Raw genomic sequence first — 26,926 nt, 5'->3', positions numbered from 1 at the left:
TATTGGGTTGTGTCGTTACAATAGTCTATCAAAATGATTTTAGCAGCTTTTCTTTAATTCTGTTTTCTACATCAACTAGTGTACAATAGTAAATAAAGGTGATTCACATGTAAAACTTTTTGGGCCTTGTATTTTATAGGAGGGAAGTTTTTGCTTTTAAAACAATGTTCTTAATTTAACATGTATTTAAGATTTTATATTTCTTACTGCATTGATTTTGGCATTTTACATTTTCTAGAACTATATTCATTTTACCTTGAATTTCAAATTTGCTGACATTTATTTGCTTAGAATATTATAACAAAAATGTCTTATATTTACTTATGGAAAGTCTAGAAATAAGAACTTTAAAAGATTCTGAAATATTATTGACCACTATAAGCCAAGATATGATCAAATGCTAAGATTATACAATGTTCCCAGAAGCGTAGATTAAATTAGTGCTAAAACACAATGTTCAATTGATTTTTAATTTTATGTGTAAAAATATGTAAGCATTGATAAGACAGTTTTGGAAAACAATAGTGAAGATCTGCCATAGTAGAGATTAAAGGGAAACAAATAATTAGTGTGATATAAAAATGCATTCTACAGACAAATGAATACATAAGTTAGATTAAGAAACAAAAATTTCACATTGATAAATATCTTTCAAATCAGTACATATACATGATTTAAGAGATCTTGTTAAGAAATGTGGTTATGAATTTAGATTAAAATTGTATCTTTAAATTATGTTATAACACAAATATGTATTTCAGATGAAGTAAAGATCTAAGGAAAAAATACAAAGTTTCGAAATTATTGCAACAGAGTATATGAGAATGTTATTTAACATCACCTTAAGAAAGCTTTCCTAAGGAGAAAATAAAGAATGAAAATAAATGGTATATTTGCAACCCATCTAAGAGGAAAAATTAGTATACTTAACACACAAACTAACATAAAATATGAATTCAGCAGATATATGTTCAAATAATATAATAAGAAATTTCCAGAATAAAAATAATAACAAATATATAGAAAAATGTTAAATTTCACTAATAATCACAGAAATACAACTTTAAGAAAATGAGATATAATTTTCATGCATTAGATTGGAAATGAATTTTTTAATGAAAAATTGTTAGAATTTAGTACTAAGAGAAGGGAAATGGTCATTTTTGTCCACTGACTTAGAAAATATAATTTGGTGATATCCTTAAACCTTTAAAAAAAAAGTGTAAAACTGGTGAAACCTCGTCTCTACTAAAAATACAAAAGATTAGCCAGGCAAGGCCAGGCGAGGCGGCTCACACCTGTAATCCCAATACATTGGGAGGCCAAGGCGGGCAGATCACGAGGTCAGGAGATCCAGACCATCCTGGCTAACACGGAGAAAACCCGTTTCTACTAAAAATACAAAAAATTAGCAGGGCATGGTGACGGGTGCCTGTAGTCCCAGCTACTCAGGAAACTGAGGCAGGAGAATGGCGTGAACCTGGGAGGCGGAGCTTGAAGTAAGCCGAGATCGTGCCACTGCACCCCTGTCTGGGTGACAGAGCAAGACTCCGTATCAAAAAACAAAACAAAAAAACACAAAAAAATGTGTAAATCATTTGGCCTAGAAATTCCACTTTTAGAAACCTATCTTACAGAAATAGTAACATGTGTATACAAAGAAAGATATGTGTGGAAAGTTATTAATATATTATTTGAATTTATGCATGTAAAGCAACTAAAAGTACCAAAATAAGGAAATTGCATATTACTTAATACAACGGAATGCAAAGCCGTTATTTTTAATGAGGTAAATCCATACATACTTACCTGAAAGAATGTTCGTAATCTATTAATATGATTTTGTTTAAATGAAAGGAAGCTGGATGTTGACATACATTCCATTTTGGCTGAAGTACCTGTGGGTAGATGTGTAAGGGTGTTTATGCGTGAATAACCGTAATGTACTGAGGATTTTACTAGCTGGCAAGAACTATTTCAAGAACTTTATTTGTATTAACTCATTTAACCTTCATAGCAATCCTATCACACAGTACTCCCATTTTAGAGATGATAAAATTGAGGTGCAAAGTAACTTGCCACAGCATTGCTAGAACTCGCAGAACAGGAAACTAAACTCAGGACAGCTAGTTCCAGAGCCTGTGCTCTTAACCACTAACACAGAGAGAAATGGATGAATAAAGGAACAGAGATAGGCAGGCAGACAGAAAGATAATGCATAAGTATGTCTATCAACTCAACAATTTGAAAGGGATATCAAATTGTTAAAATGCTGTAACCTCTAAAAGATGGCATTTTATGAGTCAATGATGGGAATGATGGGCACTGACTTTTTTTTTTTTTTTTTTTTTTTGAGACGGAGTCTTGCTCTGTCATCCAGGCTAGAGTGCAGTGGCGCAATCTCGGTTCACTGCAAGCTCCACCTCCCAGGTTAACACCATTCTCCTGCCTCAGCCTCCTGAGTAGCTGGGACTACAGGCACTGCTCACCACACCTGGCTAATTTTTCTTAGTAGAAAAGGGGTTTCACCTTGTTGGCTAGAATGGTCTGTATCTCCTGACCTTGTGATCTGCCCTCCTCGGCCTCCCAAAGTGCTGGGATTACAGACGTGAGCCACCACGCCTGGCCAAGGACACTGACTTCTTACATAACATAGTATTTGTTAAAATAGAGAGGGAGCAAGAAAGACATGATTATGGATGAGTGTAATTCCTCTATAATTTTCACATAAAAATAAATGTCAAAATTATACAATTGAGTGATGCTAAAATGACATGGAATATTTCTGTGCCTAACAAGTCAGGGTTTCTCAAATGGAAGGATTGAACTTTTGGGAATTCTACATTGCTTTCAACCCCAACCACTCAAAGAAAAGATCTGTGTAGTATGAGTCCTAAACAAATTATAAATGGAAATGTACAGTATTATATCATGATCTTAACTTTGTGTAAAATGTTATCAGAGCATATCCCTAGGTTGTATGATTAGGGATAATTTTAATCTCATTTGTAATTGGTATTTTCAAAATTGTCTTCAGTAAACATGTGTAACCATGACAATCAGAAAAAAATGCCATGTAGATACTGAAATAAAGAAATAGTGGGAAAACAAAAAGAATTCTCCCTCATCTTTACTGCCCCAAGTACCCAAGGCCCTAAGACTTCTTGGGTGAAGCAAATTGCTCTCCATCTTTCTTCAGTAGGCCTCAGCTAGAAGCATGAGTACCAGCTGTCCAGGGAATACTTGTTGCTTTTTAAAATTTCTGTCATTTCAGGAGAGGAACTGGGTAGATACGGAGTTGATGAGGCGCCCTTTGTCAGCTTCAAAAGACACTGTTCTCTGAAGTATGTAAAATAAAATATCTTCAGAAATCCTTTCAGTCAATTTGCTTACTCCATAGAGGCCTATGATTTCAAGGAAGCCTCAAAATACCAAGAGTAAAAGGAGTTACAGTCAAATTGCACAATTTCAACTCATATAAAGGGAGGTTGCATCAAAAAGAGAATTGGCAAAAGGAAGTTATTTCTGGCTAGCAAAAAAAATCTTCAAGCTTTAACTTTTAAAAACAACCTTCTATTTGGTTTAAATGAATTAATTAACCTTATTTTTGTAAGTATCTTTACAACAAAATGATAATCTGATCATATCTGACTTCCATCATTTTCTATGGTTACACGGTTCTAACATTCAAGTATTGTTGACTTAGTCCTTGAAAATCTGAAGTTATTTCTCACAAAGTGGTAAAGCCAGGGCTACAAATAAGCAAGCAAAACAGAACACATTGTTAATTGTGATTGTTAGTAAAATAGAGACATTTAGAAAAATCAGGCAAAAAAGTTGACATAGGTCAAACACCATTAGCCTCAATATTATTATATTTTAGACTATATGATCTCCACTTATAAGAATATAATTTTAAAGAAAAAAATACCATTTAAATTATAAATTTTCATGAGACTTTCATCCTCATCCTTATGACTTTCTTTTGGTCATAAGCATTCTTCAGTGCATAAACTTCTAAAGTAATGATAATGTCTTCTGTAAATAATCAAACATGGGTTAGAAATTGCTTACATAATAATAAAATACTGCATGATAGTATTAAGAAGAAATGTCAAATCAACCAACTATGACCTGCTGTAGTTAGCAGGTTTACAAAAATGAACCATATATCACAGCAGACATTCAACAGCAATAAAACCTTCACCTTAGTACTGAACCTTGGACTATGACAGCTCATGACTCAGTATTACTTTATAGTTATAGTGTTATATGTGGTTTAAAAATAATTGACTTATGAAAGGGAAGGTCCAAAATCCTGATTGAAGCTTTTTCTAAAATGAGTACTTTTTTTTAAGCTCTAGTTTGTTCAGAATGAGCAGGAAGGATGGAAATACACTTCCCTGGAATGTATTTTCACTTCTAAGTGAGGCTTTGATAGGTGCTAGAAGAAAGGGTGCTTGCTGATTATCGACTGATTTTGTTGATTGTGTGCTCAGGGCTTTGACATACATAATCTCTTTTATATTTATTTATTTATTTATTTATTTATTTATTTATTTATTTGAGACTGAGTCTGGCTCTGTCGCCCAGGCTGGAGTGCAGTGGCCGGATCTCAGCTCACTGCAAGCTCCACCTCCCGGGTTTACGCCATTCTCCTGCCTCAGCCTCCCGAGTAGCTGGGACCACAGGCGCCCGCCACCTCGCCCGGCTAGTTTTTTGTATTTTTTAGTAGAGACGGGGTTTCACCGTGTTAGCCAGGATGGTCTCGATCTCCTGACCTTGTGATCCGCCCGTCTCAGCCTCCCAAAGTGCTGGGATTACAGGCTTGAGCCGCATAATCTCTTTTAATCCTCATAATGCTCAGGTCCCCCGATTCCAGGTTCCATGCTTATACCCTCAAATCATTTGGTAAAACAAACGTTAAATTATTACAATTTAGCAGGACTACCAGTAAAAGAAATGTATTTTTAACTACATTATTTCATTACTTATTAAAAAAAAAAAAAAAAGAAAGCAAATAAATAGCACATTCAAAGCATTTACCTTTCCTGGGGGAAAAAAAATTGCAGTCCCAGTCTTTCATATGTTTAGTTTCAACAATTTTGGAATCACGATGTAATGACATAAATAAAATGTCTCTCAACTCAGAGATTCTACCCCTGAGGAATGAAGGTCGCTTGAAACTGATTCATTTTTCCCAACCCATTTTAGGGACGTGCACAATAAATCAATTATATTATTTGACATTGTTTTTTATTCAGAGGAATAACATATGCAACATTCCCCTCGAGGTATTAATACTCTAGGGCACTTATCTCGAATGCAATCACATAGCCCCAAACCTCAAATCTCCTGACTCTTGGTAAAGACTTATTTGCATCGGGTGTTTCTTCTTGGACTGAGATTTGTAAATTGATGAAAATATAAATGTAATTTAATCTAAAACAAACAATTCAATCATACCTTGTCAGCATGTATTGCTATAAAGCCAGGGAATCAAATAATGAGACATGAATCTCTAAGTGAATCTTCAAACTTGAGAGAGAAAACACACTTCAGAGTGTGGGAGCTGCTATGATGAAAGCAGATCTGGAGTGCTGGGAGCACAGAGAATGCTGGAATTTAGTGGATCCGGGGGAATCATGACCCTAAGGAAGCGGACTTGAAAGAATTAGAAACTTTAACAGACAGATATGGAAGAAGGGCAATAACACAAATGGAAGGAAATTATTTACTTTTAGGGAACTAGGGTATGAGAGAGGAAGAGAAAATAAAGGCCTGGCAAGGAAATTGGCACTTGGTTTTGGAGACCATTTTTTGTGTAGAAAACGGGCAGTCCTTATCTGGGCTCTGGAAACATTATTCGTTGAAGACTGAATTTGGATAAATGAATAAATCACTTGTTAGTCTCAGTGGAGTTTACTGCCACTTACTATGTACCAGGTACTTTTCCAGGTTTATATCTATTTATCCATTTAATCCTCATGACAATTCTACAAGGAAATTTCTATCAGTATCCCCATTCCACAGATGAGAAAGCTGAGACACCTAATGTTTAGTAACTTGCCCCAGCTCAGTGAGCTGAAATGGGGGAGAACAAGGATTCAACCTAGGTCAAAGCCATATTGTAAGTTAGGCTGCTTAACTTTCATTGCGTGTCTCTACTGAAGATCAGAGGAGGAGCAAGAGAGTGGGCTACCAGGGATGGATTGGATTGATGATTGAATATGGAGATAAAGAGAGAATGTTAGGTCAAAATTAAATGATGCTGTTAGTAAAATTAGAAAAAAATAGAAGTATGTTTGGATAAAACGATAAAATTGTTGTGCATATGCTGAACTTGACCTCAGCAGGATCTATCAGGTATCTCTATCTATCAGGGAGTTGGAAGTTTAGATCTGGAGCTCACTTAGCCAGAAGAGGACTAGGGTCAGGGGAGTGAGGCACTTGCCTCATGCACAAAATTAATAGGACGAAAAAAAAGAAAAAAGAAATCAAGTATTTTAGTATATAAAATAGTATTTCAATGCAACACTTTTTAAAATACAAAAATTAATGTCTAAACTATTAACTAACTATCAAAGTGTTTTTTGGTTTTTGGGTTTTTTTTTTTTTTTTTGAGACGGAATCTCGCTCTGTGGCCCAGGCTGGAGTACAGTGGCGCGATCTCGGCTCACTGCAAGCTCCACCTCCCGGGTTCACGCCATTCTCCTGCCTCAGCCTCCTGAGTAGCTGGGACTACAGGCGCCCGCCACCATGCCTGGCTAATTTTTTTTTTATTTTTAGTAGAGATGGGGTTTCACCATGTTAGCCAGGATGATCTGGATCTCCTGACCTTGTGATCCACCTGCCTTGGCCTCCCAAAGTGCTGGGATTACAGGCGTGAGCCACTGTGCCCAGCCCAAAGTTTTAAGTTATGGAAGGATCAGTACTTTTCCTTTGTCTCAGCCTGTATAGCACTATATACAATCCTGTCTCTATTTGAAATGTTATATCATGATATTTTGCATTAATTTTGAGCTTTAAAATATCACCATAAAATAGTATTTATCTTGAATGCTACTTTGTTTTGTTGTTTTTTGTGCCTTTTTAACTTCTGCATCCTAGGCATGTGTCTTACTTGCCTCACACTGGCTCTGGCCTAACCTAGAGGGAATTTCACTTTCATCTATGCCAAAGCTTCTTTTTATTTCTCCAAGAAAGGAATGATCACTGAAATTGGAACTGAACATGAGATACTTCTGGTTTTTAAATTATCTTAAGTCTAGAGCACCAGTTCTTATATTTTTTTTTTCCTCAGGAGGAAAAGAATACATGATTTCAGTCTACAGATAAGGAAACCGAGATCTAACAGCTCAAAGTTAAAACTAAGTTTCTTAGTGTTGCATAGGACACACTAGATCAGAAGCTTCTCTAGGTACAACCTTGAGGAAAATAAAACCATAAAGTATGCTTCAGGGAAAAACACCTGGCCAAATAATTCATATTGAAAGAATACGTTTTTGGAAAGAGCAAGTGCTTTTGAATGAGAGAGAGAGAGCTTGAATTCCCTTTGGCTACTCATCAGCTGGGTGACTGACTTACGGCAAACTCCAAAGTTTCAGTTTCCTCATCAGTAAAATGAGGCCTCATATCCACCTCTCACTGTTTTGGTCAGGAGAAAAAAAAAGAATATAGATAATACAATTTATCCATTAGGATCTCAACTTACAACAGAGGATGCATGCAAAATAGGAAAATTCCAGGAGATTTTTAGTAAGCTATATACAAAAGTACAGAGGCAGAGAAAAACAAAAGGAATAAAACATGTGAAGGGAGAGTTGCTATAACCCAACCGGAGAGAAAAAGGCAGAGTTATTTGCCTTTAAAAGAACAGTGACTTTCTGCAGAAGAAGCCAAGCAAATGAATACTCCGACCTCACTCTCTTCTCCCTCTGATCTCCAACCAAGCCTCAGCTAGAGGACATCAGAGCCCACTTGATTTAGCTCTTGCAGATCAGCCTCAAGGGAAGATGGAAGGGTGCAGGACAGAGAATAGATCTAAAGGAGCAAAAGAAAACTTACACCACATAATAATAGTTCCTAATTATTGAGCGTTTTCTGTGTAACAGACACAAATACCTTATTTGTGTCAACTCATTTAAACCAAATAATCTTATAAGGCAAATACTACTTCCCCATTTTAGAGATGAGGAACGTGAGACTGGCTGTGTGTAGTTAAGTAACTTCCTGAAAGCCTCAGAACTAAGGATGGAAGCAGGAATTGAATCAAGATAATGTGTACTATAGCCAATTATTGTCAAACATCAGTTAGTGGTAGTAATTGGTTTCGTAATTATCATCACTATCATAAAAACTATTTAATCCCAACTAATTATATTTCCAGGGGTTTAACTCAATTATAATACTGCAAATGTATAATAAAGTATGTTCAATATGCTATTTGTAACACTGTATTGGCAAAATATACACAAAATTTAAATGCCTAATGTTGGGGCTCAGAAACCAATACCACAAAATGTGACACTTTGACATGCTGAAATGAAGAAGCCTCAAAATTTCTTTGACCTTCCTTCACCAATCCTCTCTTTCCCAAAGCACAGGATGAAGGTGTTCTCTGAAGTTCCCTTATCTGCCTAAAGTCTCGACTTGCCAAAGAAGAAAACGGTTACCTCTGGTCGCTTCCCCGACTTTCCACAAACTGAACTCATATTGCAGAAAGAAAAACTGAAGTCTGTCAACACACATGGACAGACTTTTGTCACAAACCACTGTCTGCTCTGCAGGCTTAACAGACTTTGTCTCAGGCCATTGCATGTTCTTCAAACCCATTGAATTCCCCTAAAAATCATTTTCTAACTCCCCAAATCACCCATACATCACCCATCTGCCTTTCCTCTAGTAAGGATGTACAACCATCTGTACCTCATTGGGATATTGGGCAATCACTCTGTGATTCTCCCCCATGTCCTTTGATAAATTTGTATGCCATTTGTCCTGTTAATCTGCCTTTTGTGACTTGGTTTTTCAGTGAAGCTTCAGAGGGCAGACAGGAAGTTTTCCCTTGGCCCCTACACTATGAACTAAGATAGACAAAATAAATTAGTATGTTTATAAGGTAGAATACCATGTGGTCAGTAAAAACTGGTAGCTCTATGAGTACTGTGTGTTGATACACAGACACAGACACACACACAAACACGCACACGGTGGGGGAATTCGGAAAGGTTATATGTTACATTTTCTGTTAAAAAATTAAAATAACTACATTATCTATATTTCTGTTGACAAAATTTGAGTGTCTGCAAAAATACATAAGAAACTGGTAACGTAATTGCCTTTGGGGAAAGCAACTGTGTGGCAGGGTGAAATGGAGATAATTTTTTATTGCACACATTTTGTACTTTTAATTTTTTTACCATGGTCATGTAATAACCTATGAAAAACATAATTTAATTAAGGAAAAAACTAATTTTGCATTATTATTGATGTTCCAGGGATTCATGTAATTTTAGAAATTAAATGAAAACAATTTTACATGCATGAACTTCAGCTTTCTTACTCTATACATCCTGAGTGATTTGCCTTTTTCAGTAATAAAATCCTTTACCAGCTTGTTAAATGAATGCCAAATCAAGAGTAAATTTTCCATATGGAACACTAAAAATTCCATAGTGTTTTAGCCATCCTGCAAAAGCAAAACCTGTAGGTAAAACAATGAGAAAATTTTCACCTTGAAACTAGGTAACAGGTAACCCAGAAGGCTGGCCAAGCATAAAATTACAGCCACAAACAGCCCTGCAGAGAACATCTCAGGAGGGCGGCTGCTGGGTTTTTGTTGTTGTTGTTGTTGTTTTCATCTTTCTTGGCCAAAGGAAGCAGGTGGTAAGAGAACTCAACCACAGCTCCTGAACTCCTTGAGATTTACAGAGCTCTGTCACCTGGGGTAAGACTGTCATTCTTCCAGGTTTTCTTCCTGTCCAAGAAAACGGACACGCTGTTTTTCATGGTATTTTCAAACTGGAAGATCAAGACAGAAACTTTGGTCATCAGGAATGGAGAGATTGCCCAATGAAATGACAGAATTGATCATTAGGATGTTTGTTACTCAAAAAGCCAATTTTTTAAAGAAGGATGCATTAAAATTATTCCAACATGCTAATGTGGCACACTCCTCTGCTGCCTAACGGCAGGTGTTGCTATTAGCAGAGGAAGATTTGTTCTAGGAAAGAAGTATTCTAGAGGGCCAGAAAGAACAGGTATTGCTCCACCCGGGTAAACGCTGACTCAACTCTGTAGGGCTGGCACGCTCTTTCCTCACCTCACCCCTCCTGCCAAGAACAACTGAGGTCCAGAAATAACAGAATTAGCGAGAGAAGAGGAAATATGCAGGACGGTGATGATGAGTATGCACGAGGGAGTGCCAGGCAGTTTTAATCGTTAATGTTCTCCGTCTATTGCTAGAGAAAATGTCTTTCCTTGGAGGAGGCATTGGCACAAGTTACTATAAACTCCCTCTGAATCTCAACACTTCTGGGACGCCAATTCTGCTCCTGGCCTGGGGCAGGGCGTGGGAGCTTGGAAGCCAGCGCTGCGCTCCCGGTGGGAAGCGATCGCCTACTCCATCAACTCGCGCCCGGGCACTTAGCCCCTCCCGTTTCAGGGCGCCGCCTCCCCGGATGGCAAACCCTACAAAGTGGCGGCGAATAAGGTTCCTCCTGCTGCTTTGGGTTTAGTCCAGCTACAAGGTCAGCGAGATCCCGCGCCCCCCGGAGCATCGCGTGCAGGAGCCATGGCACAGGAGCTATACCACGAGGAGTTCGCCCGGGCGGGCAAGCAGGCGGGACTGCAGGTCTGGAGGATTGAGAAGCTGGAGCTGGTGCCCGTGCCCCAGAGCGCTCACGGAGACTTCTACGTCGGGGATGCCTACCTGGTGCTGCATACGGCCAAGACGAGCCGAGGCTTCACCTACCGCCTGCACTTCTGGCTCGGTAAGGGACGGCGGGCGTCGGGACCCCGACGCGCCAAGGCGGGCGAGGGGAGGACCTAGGGGTCCGAGATCTGCAGACGTGGGAGCAAAGGGGACTGCAAACTGAGCTAGACTGGAGACCTGTCGGGCGGCCCTTTGCGGCCGGCCACTTTCTCCCCGCCGAAGTCAACTTGCCTGCTGCAAACGCGAGGCTCTGGCGTTGTCCGCAATTGACTTACCCCACAGGCTTTGACCTTTGCCAGGTGTAGTTCCGGGACTTTGGAGCTGGTGACTCTGGCTTCTTCCCCTTTCACCTTCAAGTCTCCAAATGCCACTCTTGTCCAGGGGCTCTGCCTCCGCGCGCGCCGTCTCTGGCCAGGCCCTGCTCACCTTCCGACAAGCTCAGTCCTGCTTTCCCTGTCGGGATGGAGAGGAAGTCATAAAGTTTGGGTGCATCTGCCGCCGCTAGGGAGAAGTCTTTTTCTTTTCCTTCACACATTATTTTTGTTTGTTGCTTTCGGGCACTGGCTTATTTTCTCTATGATTGCGGGGATTATTGTTCTGGGCCTCTTTAAAATAGGATTCTACCCGCACCACGCTGCTTGCGGGTCTGGTAGACAAAAACTCCGCTTCATTAGGAAGCTGACGCCCTCAGAGGGAAGCAAGAAAAAGATACAGATATTTTATATATAAATAAATAGCTCTATATGGGTATTTCACATATTTATGTAGATAGACTGCTTTATTGTTATTATTTATTATTTATTTTAGCAAGGACACAAGATGGAACAGAAACTGTTCCTTCAGCAGTAGTAATTATTTTGAGCTGCATTCGTGCCAGGCTGTCAGGACACTGGGCCTTGTGTGTTCTTTTTCCACCTTCTACTTTTACTCATAAACATCCCGAATGTCCACCCTCTCCCCAGGAGGTCTTGTGCCAGTGGGCACACCCTGTCTAACAACATGCCTATTCTCTGAGCCTTTTTGCCTTCTTTTAAAACTAGCTAGCCTGCCCAGTACTCGTGTTTGTTTAGTTTTATCCCTGAGCTTAGGAGGAAAACACACAAAACCACACACACGCATACACATTTTTAAGTCCCTGAAAGCCAACATTGTAATTTCTAACACTTGAAGATTTTAAGAAATGAAATAGTAGAAAACATGGAATAGTGACTGTCTAAACACTGGCAAACACCTGGAACAGGCATTTGAGAAATGAGAAATGAAAAATATGTAGATGAAGACAAGACTTCTAATTATAACATTTGGAGTCAAAAATTTGTGTTAGTTTGAGGAGGCGGAGAAGGCTCAGCCTGAGTTCTAAACACATTTTGGTTTCTTGCTGCATTGCTGTTATTCCTATTATAATGCTGTAATACACTGTCATCTATTTGTATTTTGTGCCAGAAAACACTGAAACTTTAATATATAACCCATGTTCAAGAATGAATGATGCCAGATAGAATAATGATGTCCTTACAGAGGACTTTCTATGTAGAACATAAATCTAATATGAATGAAAGTGTTTGAAATGCCACATTTGCCATTTGAATAAATTAAAATGTGAAATCATTCCATATCTTACTGTAGACAGCAGTTAAGTTTGATTTTGTCAGACGACCGCAAGGGAGATTTGAACACAGTTCTTTAATTCTATACATTTTTATCCAAGTTGACTTAACTACTAAGTTTTGTAGGGTTTATAGATTCACCTTATTCAGTTAATTATCTGCTTAATTATCCACTTGGTGCTCATAAATTTCAAAAATATAATAAGAAATGCTTTGGGCAGAAACATTTATATTCTTAAAGACGTGCTAAAACTAAAGTCAATAACATGTTAATAACAAGTGAATTCATTCAGTAATTATTCAATATGGCCAGTACTGTACAAGGCACTTGTAGATATGAATAATTAATGAACCTTCTCTGAAAGTTCATCACCTCAAAGGTGCAAAAAGACAAAAAGTGATATAACACAGGTAGAATGTGATAGTTACTGTGAAAGCACAAAGTGTCTGTGGTTATAGGGAAACAGAAGCCTTTACAGAAAAAAAAAAAAAAAAAAAAAAAAGAGTGAGAGTACTTGGAAGGGTTTTTGTGTCAAGAGAGAATCATGGAGAGGAAAAAAGCTTCAAGTAAAATAGTCAACAGGACCTTCAGATGGGATTGCCCAACAGTTCTTCCTACTTCAGTTCCCTAAGAAAACAGAATTTCATCCAGAATAGTGTAGTCTAAGACCTAAATTAGGATGAATCCATGAGGATTCATCAGAGAGACAGATTGAGAGAAAGTCCCAGGAGAGAGAGCTGAACATCCAGGGGAAAAGAACATTTGGTTAAAGGGAATCAGCTGGAAAGAAGAGAAACTAAAGTTAAACTGAGATGAAAAAAGGTGCGTAGCATAGAAATGAAGAAACAGGCCAAATGGGAGGCAGACAGGGGAAACAGAAAGAAGTTGGACCTAAAACGAGAGAGAAGAGAGGGAGAGTCGTCTTTCCTGGTCTCTCCTTCCATGTTTCCAGAACACTCGGCATATCTCAGATTATTTTATTGTATTAATATTACGTGCTTAAATGTATTAACATCATATGCTTAAATGTAATGGAAGTAAAAATTTATTGCAAAGAACTTAAATGTTATTGCATTAGCCCTTCTTTAAAAACATTTCAGCTTTGCACCTAACAGTTTAAATGCATCCATCCACCTTCTGTTTCTAGTTCCTTATAGCACCAAATGAATGGGTAGGTCTAGATAGTAAAACTGCTCCCTGTCACATCCCTAACCTAAGCTACAAACACTTATCCTCATTCTTTCTGTTTGCCAGTTTTAAACTTTTCCCAAATATATTTGAAAGCAGTATGCATTTATGTTATAAGTGGGCTGTATCAGGCCTTGTGCCCTGAGAATCCAAAGGATTGGATTACAATATACGATACAAAGAACTTATATGAAGGACTGGCTAGGATGCTGAGAAATTGGATCATTTACATTGCTGGAGCATGGGGGTGGGTACGTGCAATGGTACAGCACTCTGGAAAAGAGTTTAGTAGTTTCTTACAAAACCAAATATATTACCACCATATGACCCAGCAATTGCATTCATTGGTATTTATCCCAGAAAAATGAAGTTTTGTGTTCACACGAAAACCTGGACCTGAATTTCCACAGCAGTTTTATTTGAATAAACAAACACTAGAATCAGCCCAGATGCTTTTCAACAGGTGACTGGTTGAACAAGTTGTACATCTGTACCAACTAATACTACTCAGCAATAAAAAGGAACAAACTGTTGATACATACAACAACTTGGATGAAGTTCCAGGGAATCATGCTGAGCGAAAAATCTTAAGAGGCTTTATACTGTATGATCTCATTTAAATAACATTTTTGAAATGACAAAATTTTAGATTTGGCATTGCCATTAGTTATGTATTGATAGGGTGAAGAGGGGATGATGTGGGCAGGGGAAGAGTGTATTATAAAAGGGCAACATGAAGGATGTTTTTGGTGGGACTATACAGCGTCTTGATTGCGATAGCAGATGTATGAATTTGTTCATGTGATAAAACTTTATAGAACTAAATGCACATATACACACATGAATACAAGTAAAACTGAAAAAATATGAAAAAAATAGGTGGATTATATCAATGCCAATATCCTGGTTGTGGTATTCAGTGCTGTACTGTACTATACATTAATATACTAAGCCATACTGTAATTTTAAAAAGTGTCACTACTGGGGGATATTGGGTCTATTGATCTGTGTCTATCCTTCAACAGTACCAATCTGTTTTAATCACATTAGCTATATAGTAAACCTTAGTATCAAGTAGAGCGATTCCTCCCACTTTATGCTTGTTTGTCAAGATGATTTTAGCTATTCTAGGGCCTGTGCCACACTATATAAATTTTGGAATAAGCTTGTATATGTCTGTAATAAACCTTACTGTGATTTTGATAAGAATAACATTAGGCCTATAGATCAATTTGTGAAGGATTGACATCGTTATTATGTGGAGTCTTAAAATCCATGAACACTAAATGTTTACATTTACTTAAGTCTTCATTGATATTTTGCATGTCATTTTGTAATTTTCAGTGTACAGTTCCTATACATTTTTTTAAACTATATGCCTGAGTATTGCAGTTTCTTTGGAGTGATTGTAAATAGCATTGCGCCTTTAATTTCAGTTTCAGCATGTTCATTGTTTCTATATAGAAATGTGGGCGTGGACTGGGGAGGCGGAGCTTGCAGTGAGCTGAGATTCGGCCACTGCACTACAGCCTGGGCGACAGAGCGAGACTCCATCTCAGAAAAAAAAAAAAAAGAAAAAGTAAAAGAAATGTGACTGATTTTTTGTGTTACTGATGAATCTTGTATCCTGCTAATTTGCTCAATATACTTTTTATTTCTAGGAGAGTTTTTATTTTTTATTTTTATTTTTTGGTAGCGCTCTTAGAGTTCACTATGTAAACAATATTGTTGTCTCTAAATAGAGACCTTTTTATTTCTTCATATTCAATTTGTATGCCTTTTTTTCTTTTTCTTATTTTATTGCAGTGGTTAGAACTTCCTGTACTATGTTGAATAAGAGTGGTGAGATTCCACACCCATTTTCCGGATTTTATGGGAAAAACATTCAGTCTTTCACTGTTCAGCATTGTTAGCGCTACATTTTTTGTTGACTCTAATTATCATTTGAAGGTGTTCCTCTCTATTCCTAATTTGGCTTATTTTATTTTATCATGGATGGCTGTTGGATTAACCTAGTTTTAAACCCCTCTTTTTATCTATAAAATCGTTACAACCACAAAATACAGTAATTTGCAGGATGTACACAAGTCTAACATAATATAAAATAGCATGGCACAACATAGTATAACAGAACATAAAAGAGACTGGTAAAATCAGTGTAGGGAAACAACAAATGGAAATCATAAGCAGATTCATAGGGGAAAACTAAATTGATTCTTAACCAGACTTTATACACAAAGTTCATAAGTTTCTAAACACTTTCTGGAATTCCATCATGCTACAACTGAATTTGATTCTAATTTTTGCATCCCAAGGCTGACATTGGCTTCATCAAGACCGTCAACCTCTTTCAGGCAGCCTGTTTTATTCATACAGATATCCCCTGGCCAACCACATTACATAAGCATCAGCAAATGATAGCGTGATTTAATTAACTTACTTTCAGTTCATTCATTAACTTCATGCCTGTCCATTTACATCTACCTAAAGAGATTCAGGTTTCAACTTGTAGTCAGGTAAGGATGTTTATGTCAAATACATCATCTTTAGCACCTTTGATGTTAATCTTGATTCCAAGTTATCTCTTAAAGCATCATAAAAATCTACATCTACGTCTTTACAGTATTCTCAGTTAGGGTTTGGATCCCAAATTGGCAGAAGAATGACACCAGAGTCCTTTCAGATCGCAAAATTGCTGGTGTGTTAAATAATTAACTTTGACCACAGCAAGTTCACAAAATTGTTGTCATGTCAAGTAGTCTTCTAGCTACTGAGTTGTTTTTTGTTGTTGTTGTTGTTCTCCCCCCTCAGAAGATACTTGGTATATGGGTCTCCTTTGAGAGTAAGAGGGGGAATTGTAAGAAATCTGATTCTTTCTTTAATACAGCTGACTGATTTCCCTTCTTCAACTTTGGTGAATACTCTCAATTAGGGTTGTTCATGTGAACTATTAAATTATTACAGCTTCTAAGCTTTTATGCATCAGTTATCCATGGAAGAAATTAACATACCTTGTCACTATAAAATTGTACTGTTAATGAGAGCCTGAGTACAAAAAATTACCCACAAGTGTACTGTAGCTTTTAAGAACCTGTGCTTCAGAGTCACACAAACCTACATCTGGTCCTTTTCTCCCAAAAGTTGCTCTCTGACCTCAGAAAAGTTACCCAGCCTCTCTAAGCCTCCATTTTCTCTGTTCCAATCTAGTAGAAAATAGGTTCTGCTTTATTAGGTTGTTTGAAGATTAAATGAGATCATCCATGTAAAACACTGGCACAGTGTCTGGCCCATAGGGGTAGTATAAATGTATAATGTTGGCCATTATTATTTCTAGAGTCATTTAAGATTTTTATTACAGCTTGGATGTAGTAAAGAGTTTGAAGTGTTTTCCATAAAATGTGAGTACCCCTCCTGACTGTCCGTACTGTGACCTTTATGTACACTACAGACACTCGTTCTTACTAATTGTTTTGACCTTAGTGAAGTTACCTGGATGTGATCTGTATTACAATTGTGAAAATTAAATGTATGTTGTATGTAAAATACCCGGAACAATACCAAGTACATTAACACTTAATAAATGTTAACATGCTGCTTCCTTTGCTCTTCCTTTCCTTCAGAGATCATTATTTCATTCAAACAAAACCAATCAGATAGTGAAGTAGGGAAAAAGACCAAAAAAATAGGAGTAAAATTAAATTATATTCATTTTCCCATTGTAAAAACCACTTATTTAATTATGGCTCATGATGTTCATATTTCTCACAAACATTAATTCACATATTGACATATCATAAAACCAAAGATTTATCCTAATAAAGGCTAAACCAGTTGTCAAATGTTTTCATAGCCTGATCTTATTGACCTTACCAAATTAATGTTTACTTAAATCTCATTGGAATAGGTTGTTTTATCTTCCCGAGCAACTTCACACAGCAGTGTTTCTTTTTAAAATTTTTGAAGGAATTGGAAAAAGCAGAAACAAAAACAGGCCGGGCACGGTGGCTCACATCTGTAATCCCCCAAAATTTAGGAGGCCAAAGCCAGAGGACTGCTTGAGGCCAGGAGTTTGAGACCAGCCTGGGCAACATACAGAGATCTTTTCCCTACAAAACACCTTTTTTTTTTTTTTTTTTTTGAGACGGAGTCTCGCTCTGTCACCCGGGCTGGAGTGCAGTGGCCGGATCTCGGCTCACTGCAAGCTCCACCTCCCGGATTCACGCCTTTCTCCTGCCCCAGCCTCCCGAGTAGCTGGGACTACAGGCGCCGGCCACCTCGCCGGGTTAGTTTTTTGTATGTTTTAGTAGAGACGGGGTTTCACCGGGTTAGCCAGGATGGTCTCGATTTTCTGACCTCGTGATCCGCCCGTCTCAGCCTCCCAAAGTGCTGGGATTACAGGCTTGAGCCACCGCGCCCGGCTGCACAAAATACTTTTTTGAGAATTAGCAAAGCATGGTGGCATGCACCTGTAGTCCAAGCTGCCTGTGAGACTGAAGCAGAAGCATCGCTTAAGCCCCAGAGTTTGGGGTTACAGTGAGCTATGACTATGCCATTGCACTCCAGGCTTGGCAACAGAGCAACGCCCTCTCTCAAAAAAAAAAAAAAAATAGACAAAAATATTGTTAATTATTAGCAAAATAATATGTTACACTATTTCAGCTAAAAGATCTTTCTGTAGAAGACTGTTGTATTGACACATAATTGAAATGAAAATTTCTGACTCATATCAGAAATTCTGCCTTAATCCTTCTTCTTGCTTGGTATTTGAGGTGCTGTTGTTCACTGTTTTAGGAAAGGAGTGTTCCCAGGATGAAAGCACAGCTGCTGCCATCTTCACTGTTCAGATGGATGACTATTTGGGTGGCAAGCCAGTGCAGAATAGAGAACTTCAAGGATATGAGTCTACTGACTTTGTTAGCTATTTCAAAGACGGTCTGAAATACAAGGTAAGCAGCTCCCTCACTTTCCATTATGAATCCCTTTCTCCTCTTGTCCATCCATACCTCCTGTCTTCATAGAATGACAGTTCATTGAGGACACAGTTTTTTGTTTTTTGTTGTTGTTTTAATCTGTTTTGTTCATGGATATATCCCCAGTACCTGATGAATACACAGTAGGTGCTCAATAAATGTTTGTGAAATGTGTGGTACAATATGTGAAATATTGTGACAATTTACTTTGATAGGTTAATTTTTTAAAAGAGCTTTCAGTTATGTCTTCACAAGACAACTTTTTAATATTTTGTAGCTATTTCAACATTTAAATTTTGGTAATTTGGGTCTTAAAAGTTTTTGTTTTTGCTATTCCAGAGAATCTTTGAAGTTTCTGTGAGTACCGAAGCCTTCAAAATCTCAGTTGTTCTGGAATATATTAATACAGTATTTATAATAATTATAATTTTAGTTACTGTAAAGAACTATACATGTATTTCCAAAATAGTGTGGTTTGATCTTAGAAGGGATGCAGATGAAACTTTTGAGCTGAAAATTCTGCAGGTAAACTACACACACGCACATACACAATTTACCCACACTGGTCTGAAACACCTATCAATTGGCTTTACTTCTGAAAAACAAGAACAAATAGTTAAATGGTTCTATCCCTTTAAGGCAGCCTTCAGTATAGGACAGGGTTTTTTTTGTCTTTTGTTTGTTTGTTTGTTTTGTTCTTTTTTTGTCATTCTCCCAGTTATCTTTCCAGACTGGCCCTCCCTTCACCATTCCTGCCACCCACCCCTCCACGTGTGTTCAGTTCAAGTGTGAGGAATACCCTCCCCAGACAAACGTCACAGATTTCCGAAATCAAACACGCTCCAGCAAGTGTTCTGCACATCCCGCTGCCCCGCCTTGTCAGCATGTTACCCTAGTGAAGACCTGAAACCTTAGAGCTTCACTACAATTCTGACTGTAATAATAACTCCACTTACTAAGATGGCAAGGCTTATTTACACCTTTACCTGTTCAGAGTCTTGGTTGAATATTTTGTGATACTATTAAGATCAGAACAAAACACTTATACATTGTAGGTTCTCTTATGTCTCTTGAAATCATTTTTTTTTTCTAGGCTATGAACTACCCTAAATACAAAACTATTACCTCTCATTTTATTTGATTCACATGAGCTCCTACAGTTTATGACAAATTATACTGAAACTTCCTTTATGTCAGTGAACTCAACATTTTAAATAAGTTGAGTCTTGTAGTTACTAAAAGCAGGTGCTGTGACACCATCCTAGTTATGGAGCCATTTCTGCCACATATGACGTTTTTCCTTTAGGGAAAATACAGAGCTTTCTGTGCTCAGTTTCCCCAAACAATAAATATTATAACAGCTTCCTCATACAGCTGTTGTATTAAGGAATAAATTAAATAATAAAGTAACTGTGGTCGGGCGTGGTGGTTCACACCTGTAATCCTGATACTTTGAGAGGCCAAAGCAGATGAATCACCTGAGGTCAGAAGTTTGAGACCAGCCTGACTAATATGGTGAAATCCCCTCTACTAAAAATACAATAATTAACTGGGCGTGATGACATGCGCCTGTAATCCTGGCTACTAGGGAAGCTGAGGCAGGAGAATTGCTTGAACCCAGGAGGCAGAGGTTGCAGTGAGCCGACATCATGCCATTGCACTCCCGCCTGGGAGACACGAGTGAAACTCCGTCTCAAAGCAGTAGTACATAGATGAAAACTTGTATTTATTTAATTATATAAAGCTTAGTTTATTCAACCAAGAAATGTGGCAGTCGTAGTAAAATTATGAACTGGGAAATCATTGTATATATATATTTTTTTAATTTGAGGTTTTAATTGTCCTGAAATTAACTTTTAATCGATACCAACTTTTCTTGGAGAATGGTGGAAATTTAAAGTCAGTGGAAAAGAATGTGCTAATGACAAATTAGCTCTAATTTTCCTTACCATTATTATAGAGGTCTTTAATCTATCAATGACAGTTTTGTTTATTCTGCAGCTCAGTTATGCACATATAATTAATTATAATTAATTGTAGAAATAAAGATATGGTTCATATCATTTAATTAGAAAAAATGAAAAGGTAAAAGATGATTGCAAATAATATAAGAAGATGTAGTTGATACAATTAATATTTTTTCTTAAGCATTTCTTTAATTCAGTGTGATTATATTTCATTTTATTTTGTTTTGTTTTGGCTGGGGATGTACAGTCAATATATTGCATCTCTCCTAGCTTACAGTAAAAACACTCAGGCCTAGCATATTTATTAATAGTAAGACCTGTTTACCAGAAAATATAGAAGACATTTGATTACTTTAAATGTAAAAACAAGGACCATACATAAGATCAGCCCATTCCTGGCCAGCACTCAATAACCATCTCTGTCCCAACCCTGTACCAGTGTGAACTTTTGGGTGCCTTCTTCTCTGGCTGCTGTCATCTGTACGTGTTATCTCTGACCCTCCTCTAGCCACCTGTCACCTTCTTCCCTGAAATATTTGCCTTCTTGCTTAGTAATGATTTGGGGATCATTAGTGTCCAAAGGGCAAGAGCTATGGCTTCTTCTTTTTGTTTTTGCAGCAGCGTTTTATACACTGAAGGTTCTCAGTAAATACTTGCAGCTGTCAATTGAATGGTTGAAACAGAAAGAATAAAGAGACCAAACAAACACAATCTGTTGATTACCAAGGGGTTCTCTCTTGTCTTATGGAATAGGTGGCTATTTTAACTTGGCCTGACGGTACAGTTTTGACACAAACACCAGCGGTATTATTGTACTTTGCTTTGTCTAGGTAGACACCTCATCAGTTTTCTCTTTGTTTTTTGTGTGTCTTCCCTCCATTCATCAGGCTGGAGGTGTGGCATCTGGATTAAACCATGTTCTTACGAACGACCTGACAGCCAAGAGGCTCCTGCATGTGAAGGGTCGTAGAGTGGTGAGAGCCACAGAAGTTCCCCTTAGCTGGGACAGTTTCAACAAGGGTGACTGCTTCATCATTGACCTTGGCACCGTAAGTTTCATATACACACATTGATGTCTAAAGAAAAGTGAATTGCTTTCAGATCAAATCATATATACATGTTATTGAAAAGAATCACTTTTTCTACACACTGGAAAGGGGCCATGTTTATGTGAGATGAGTAATTGCCAAGTATTTAAATGACGCATGAAGTGAGACTTCAAAGGTTTTTCTTTGATAGGTTTAGAATAGTGATTTAGTTCTTCCCACCATAGAACAGATATTGACTAATTTTTAATACATTTCCCCTTCTCTCTGAACAGAGCTTCCTCTAATTATTTTTGTCTCTAATTGTGCATGGGAAAACATAGCTTGAGGGGGAAACTGGTTCCCCCAGCAACAAAAGGTTCTAGAATATAATATAGACATAAGATGAATCTAAACAGCCACCTAAAGAATTGTAAAGATGTATTTTGACATACATATACACACACACCATACCGTTTCACACTTTTCAATTAGCAGAAGTACAAATATCAAGTATCATCTTAACAGCATGGGCAATGGTATATTATATCTGACTTATGTTTTCTTCCTGGAAGACGCTCCTCTAATATCAGGTATATTTATTAATCATTATTGTCATGACAAAGAAGCATTATTGCAAGACCCTTTGCTAGACTCTAGAAGGTAGGATATAAGTTGTATCTTTAAAACTTTGTTAAGTTTTATAATAGAAATAAAGAGCATTTCCCTCCACTGAAAAACCATGTGCAAAAGCAATGAAAGCAAGAAAGCACAGAACTTACAAGGATCTCCTCTTCCTGCTTTTCATTATCATAATATTCATCACACCATACATGTCAACATTCTAATTATCATTCCTAACATTTCTGGGCCAAACGTTATAACAGAGTCATGAGCTGACCTGCATTGCTTCAGTTAGCATGAGGCTTGTATGTGGAATTTGCTCAAGGTTGCAAAGTCAGTAAATGATGAAGCCAGGATTAGACTCTCAGCATATCTGATGTCCCACTAAGCTTTTTGTTTTATTGCATCTACTTCGGCAGTATTTTGGGATAAAGCAGTAGACAGAAGCCAAAAGAGCTTATTCCATTGGCATAGAGGAGGGGCACAAAGGATTCTGAAAATAGAGTTACAAAGTTCTGTTTAAGCAATATTAATTTAACAACAGTACAGATATTAAATATACTAAGGTTATACATTGTTTGGAAAATGACCCCAAGATATAAACTGCATCAGTTTCTTTAAGTGAGCGTGCATCTATAGTTTTATTACTACTTATACATAATCCAACTGTCTTGGATCATACCAGCTTGTATGCAAAGTTGAGATCACAATAATATAAATGCCCAAAGTACAATTCTTAATATTACACGTAGACATCTACACCCTAAATGGCAGTACTTTTGCCCTGAATCTCACAATAAATTTCATGGGAAAGTCCTTCTCAACTTCAATAGCTAATTCATTCTCCTAACAGATTTAAGTCCTGACTCTCAGATCTAGGCAGAATACACATACTATTCCACCCTTTCATTCTCCCCTCCCGCTGCCACCCCCTACGCTATAAATAAAGAAATAAATAACTCGTGCGAATAAATGTCTACAGCCACACAGTTCCAAAGCAGTTGCACCATTCAGTCTCTCAAACCCTATGCACAATAATTTTCTATCTCAACTTTCATCTCCACCATTTACACTCTAAAGCCCCTTATAATATATAAGTGCTTTTGAAAATAAAATGGCATTTTTATTAGAAAAAGGAGACCTCAGTTCTCATTCCAGTTGCTGTACTCTGAGGTTCTCATCTGTAAAAGTAGATATTCGATTAGGTGATCATGAGGGTCCCTAAACAAGAAGGACGCTTCCCAATGATAATGTAATTAATTACTGCCATTACTTGTAAGTATTTCTTTTCTTTAAAAACAAAAAAATTGTTGTGTATAATGTAATTGTTATGTAAGTATAATCATCTATTCAATTATCATGGATAGCTTCCAGTTGAGCTTTCTAACTATCTGCTATGATCTTGGGCAACTCACTGTCTCTGAGCCTTAACTTCCTCATTTGTTTTTACATCTTGAGTCTGATTTCTGATGCCACTTTTATCCTTAGCTGACTATGATTCAGTCTCATCTGACACACAGTCACATCTGGGAAATGGCAGTTATCATCCCAGTTTCAAAAGGGGAAACAAAAGCTTTAGGCCTTAGAAGGTATGTGCAAGTCACTCCACATTCATGCCAGTTGCGTGGTGACCCAGGATGGGGCCTGGTTTTTCTATTCCTACTTTACATTCTTTTCATGGCACTAAGCTAACTTGGTAGTATATTAGATAGTATGGCCTGGTAATAGAATGTCTTGCGATAGTTTCAGAATCTGCTGAATTCAAACCTGATGATGCCTAATCTGCTGAGATTCCACTGAAAGCAGTAGCATTCACTAAATCATTTATTATTTTGCAGAACAAATACAGAGTTTCCACTATGGGCCAAGTAGTTGGGTGTGGTGGTAGACAGGTTGTAGTTCTTATGTCGTATACTCTCTTCTCATAGTCAACCTGTGGGAGTATGACCCACAAATCCAGGTTCATGTAAAAGGGACAGAGTCTCTATTATAAGGTTCCAGGGCATTTGTCTATTTAATAGTAAGTTATTTTATATAGTTAATTATCTTTAATAACTTTCAAGTTCTCTTCTCCCATGCCTTGTAAAAGAGATACATGCAATGAAAGATATTTGTTGCAGAGGTACTGGTGCTTGGTTATCTGTTATATTCTGGAATTTTCCTATACACAAAAGGGATACCCTGGTGAGAATCAAGCACCAGATTCCTACATAATCTACAATAAATACTTCCAAGATCTGTGTTTGTGTTATTAACCTTTAGCCAGTTGGTGTGTTGCCAAAAGTTTCTGAATGGTGATAAGATCTTGAACTACCTTGGCAGCTTTATTTTGGGGTGTGTCAGTAAACAAAGAAATACACGTAACTAAACTTTTCTGTACCATAATATTTTAATAGTAGTCATTACGCTAGTTATTTAAAGACAACCTTCTGTGTCAGAGAGCCTAAAAGGATGCCAGTGCAGTTTCTTCAAGTTTGTATTATGACCCAGGTATGAAAAATTTAATTTAAACATCCAGTTATCACCCAGCTAAGGCCACCTGGCCAAAACTAAGTTTATGGATATAACCTAAATCCCATACCTTGATCACATATCGGAGAAATCAGCTTTTTTGATCAACAGTCACTATTATTAATATGTTATTCCATATCTCTTAGAAACATTTGTCCTTTTATTGAATTCTAAATTATAGTAAATATTCCCAGACATTACAATATAACCTCCTCAGCCTGAGGCATAAGATAGTATAATTATCAGTTTAGCCAGTTTGAAAGGGAAGAAAATCATCAATATTTTGGAGAATGATTTAGACCCATTGTCTCATATTTAGCATATTTTTAGAAGATAATATGAAACGTGGCTAGATCTTACCAATTTACGGAGTCATTGGAAAAACACTTTTGAGCAATATATTTTAAGGGTGGTGAATTTATTAGTCATGATTTTCCCACTATTTTTAAAGATATGAAGTATTTTTAGAAATTAGTAAAATTACATCTGAAAATACTGTAAAATACTTCGGGTAACTGCAGAATGTGAATGATAGTGGGAAAAAAGCCCATATTCTTAAGATTTGGGGTCTGAGGTTAACTCTTGAAAAGGTATGTCACAGTTAGCCACTAGTGAAGAATTCGATTTCCCAGGAGTAGGAATTCCTGTGGTGAGTTACTGATCCTGATGTTCCCATGTTCTGTTTCCTTGTTGTTTGGTCAGTGATGCAGCTTTACCCTGTTCTCCTCACGATTTAGAATCGATCACGCCCTCTCCCATTGTTCAGTCATGCTGCTTTGAAAAAACGGTCTCCACTTCCTCATTTACCAGTCAGTCTTTAACCCACAGTCCGACTTTCACTCCCACAGTTCCTCGGAAACTGTTCTTGTTATGGGCATCGATGACCCCTGCTAAATCCAGTGGACACCATGACATTATGCACTTGATTCTTGTGTTACAAACCACACTGTTGACTTTTCCCAGCTTCTCCAGCCTCACTCCTCCCCTGGCTTCCTTGTTTTTCTCCCTTTCAGGCCAATCTTATTCTTCTTTGTATGGTCTGCCCATCCCTTCAAGTGCTTTTTTAAAGGATTTTAATTATTGTATCTTCTTTTATACATTTTTCCTAAGCAAACTCATCCCCACCCAGAGCTTCAGCTACTACCCATGAGTCAATCTAAACTTTCAATCTAACTCAGACCTCTTGTCTGAGCTCCAAGTCAATAAAATTTCAGATATTTCATGTCATGTGTGTCATAAGAACCTCAAACTCAACACGTCTAGAAAATGGTTTCTTCTCTAATTGCCTTTATCTTATTAATGGAGCCACCACTCGCTCAGGTTTTCAAAACCAAAATCCAGGAGTGATCCTGACAACTTCTCCTAAGGGCTCCACATTCATTTAATTGCTATCCTAGCCTATTCTACCTTCTAATTATCTCTTGAATCTTTCCTGTTCTCTTCATTGCTGTTGATACTGTCTTAGTACCCCGTGCCTGACACATTCCTTCAAGTCACGAGACTTTTGCTTTTGCAGATTGATTCCTTTGCCTAGAATACTAACCTCTTCTTTGGCACCTTTCTCCAGCAGGCATCCAATATTTTCTCATCCTTTGATATTCACTTCAGATATTGCCTTCTTCATAGTTCGTTTCCTGACCTTTTCTTCTGCTTCTCCTGTCCAGTGTCCCAGTCCTTTAGGGTCAGGTCTAGACTTAACTTTCCTGTCATTATGCAGAGACTTGCTTCTCAGCCTTTTCTATATTGCTTGTCTGTTTACGTATCAGTCTTCCTCACTCACTGTGTTTCTGAAATATAAAGCCTAGAACTTACAGCCACTCAACAAATGTTTCAACAAATGTATATCCATCCAGCATAAAGTATATGGCTCATGCAGTCACGTGTCTAGAGTGTTTTTTATTCATTTATAGCTCAACTGTACCCTATTCTTAAGCTCCTATTTCCCCAGAAGGTTTAAAAATAATTTCAATTTATTGAAATGAATTTTGAATGGCCAATAAGTAAATGAAAAAATGCTCAACATCACTAATTATCAGGAAAATGGAAAGCAAAACCACTGTGAGATACCATCTCATCCCAGTTAGAATGGCTGTCATC

General features: G+C 37.5%; 1 protein-coding gene across 1 annotated transcript in view; it reads left to right on the top strand.

The window, feature by feature from the left end:
• The first annotated feature begins 10,369 nt into the window (after positions 1 to 10,369).
• Positions 10,370 to 26,926, top strand: part of SCIN (scinderin) — an 85,192-nt gene continuing 68,635 nt past the window's right edge. The window contains exons 1-3 of the mRNA XM_001082780.5: positions 10,370 to 10,994; positions 18,524 to 18,678; positions 21,557 to 21,718. Coding sequence (XP_001082780.1) covers positions 10,796 to 10,994; positions 18,524 to 18,678; positions 21,557 to 21,718 — 516 coding nt within the window. The 5' untranslated portion in view covers positions 10,370 to 10,795. The remainder of the gene's footprint in view (positions 10,995 to 18,523; positions 18,679 to 21,556; positions 21,719 to 26,926) is intronic.

The sequence above is a fragment of the Macaca mulatta genome, chromosome 3 (genome assembly GCF_049350105.2).
Source record: "Macaca mulatta isolate MMU2019108-1 chromosome 3, T2T-MMU8v2.0, whole genome shotgun sequence".
Lineage (NCBI taxonomy): Eukaryota > Metazoa > Chordata > Mammalia > Primates > Cercopithecidae > Macaca > Macaca mulatta.
Note: the sequence above shows the minus strand (reverse complement) of the source record. Positions and strands in the feature narration are given on the sequence as shown.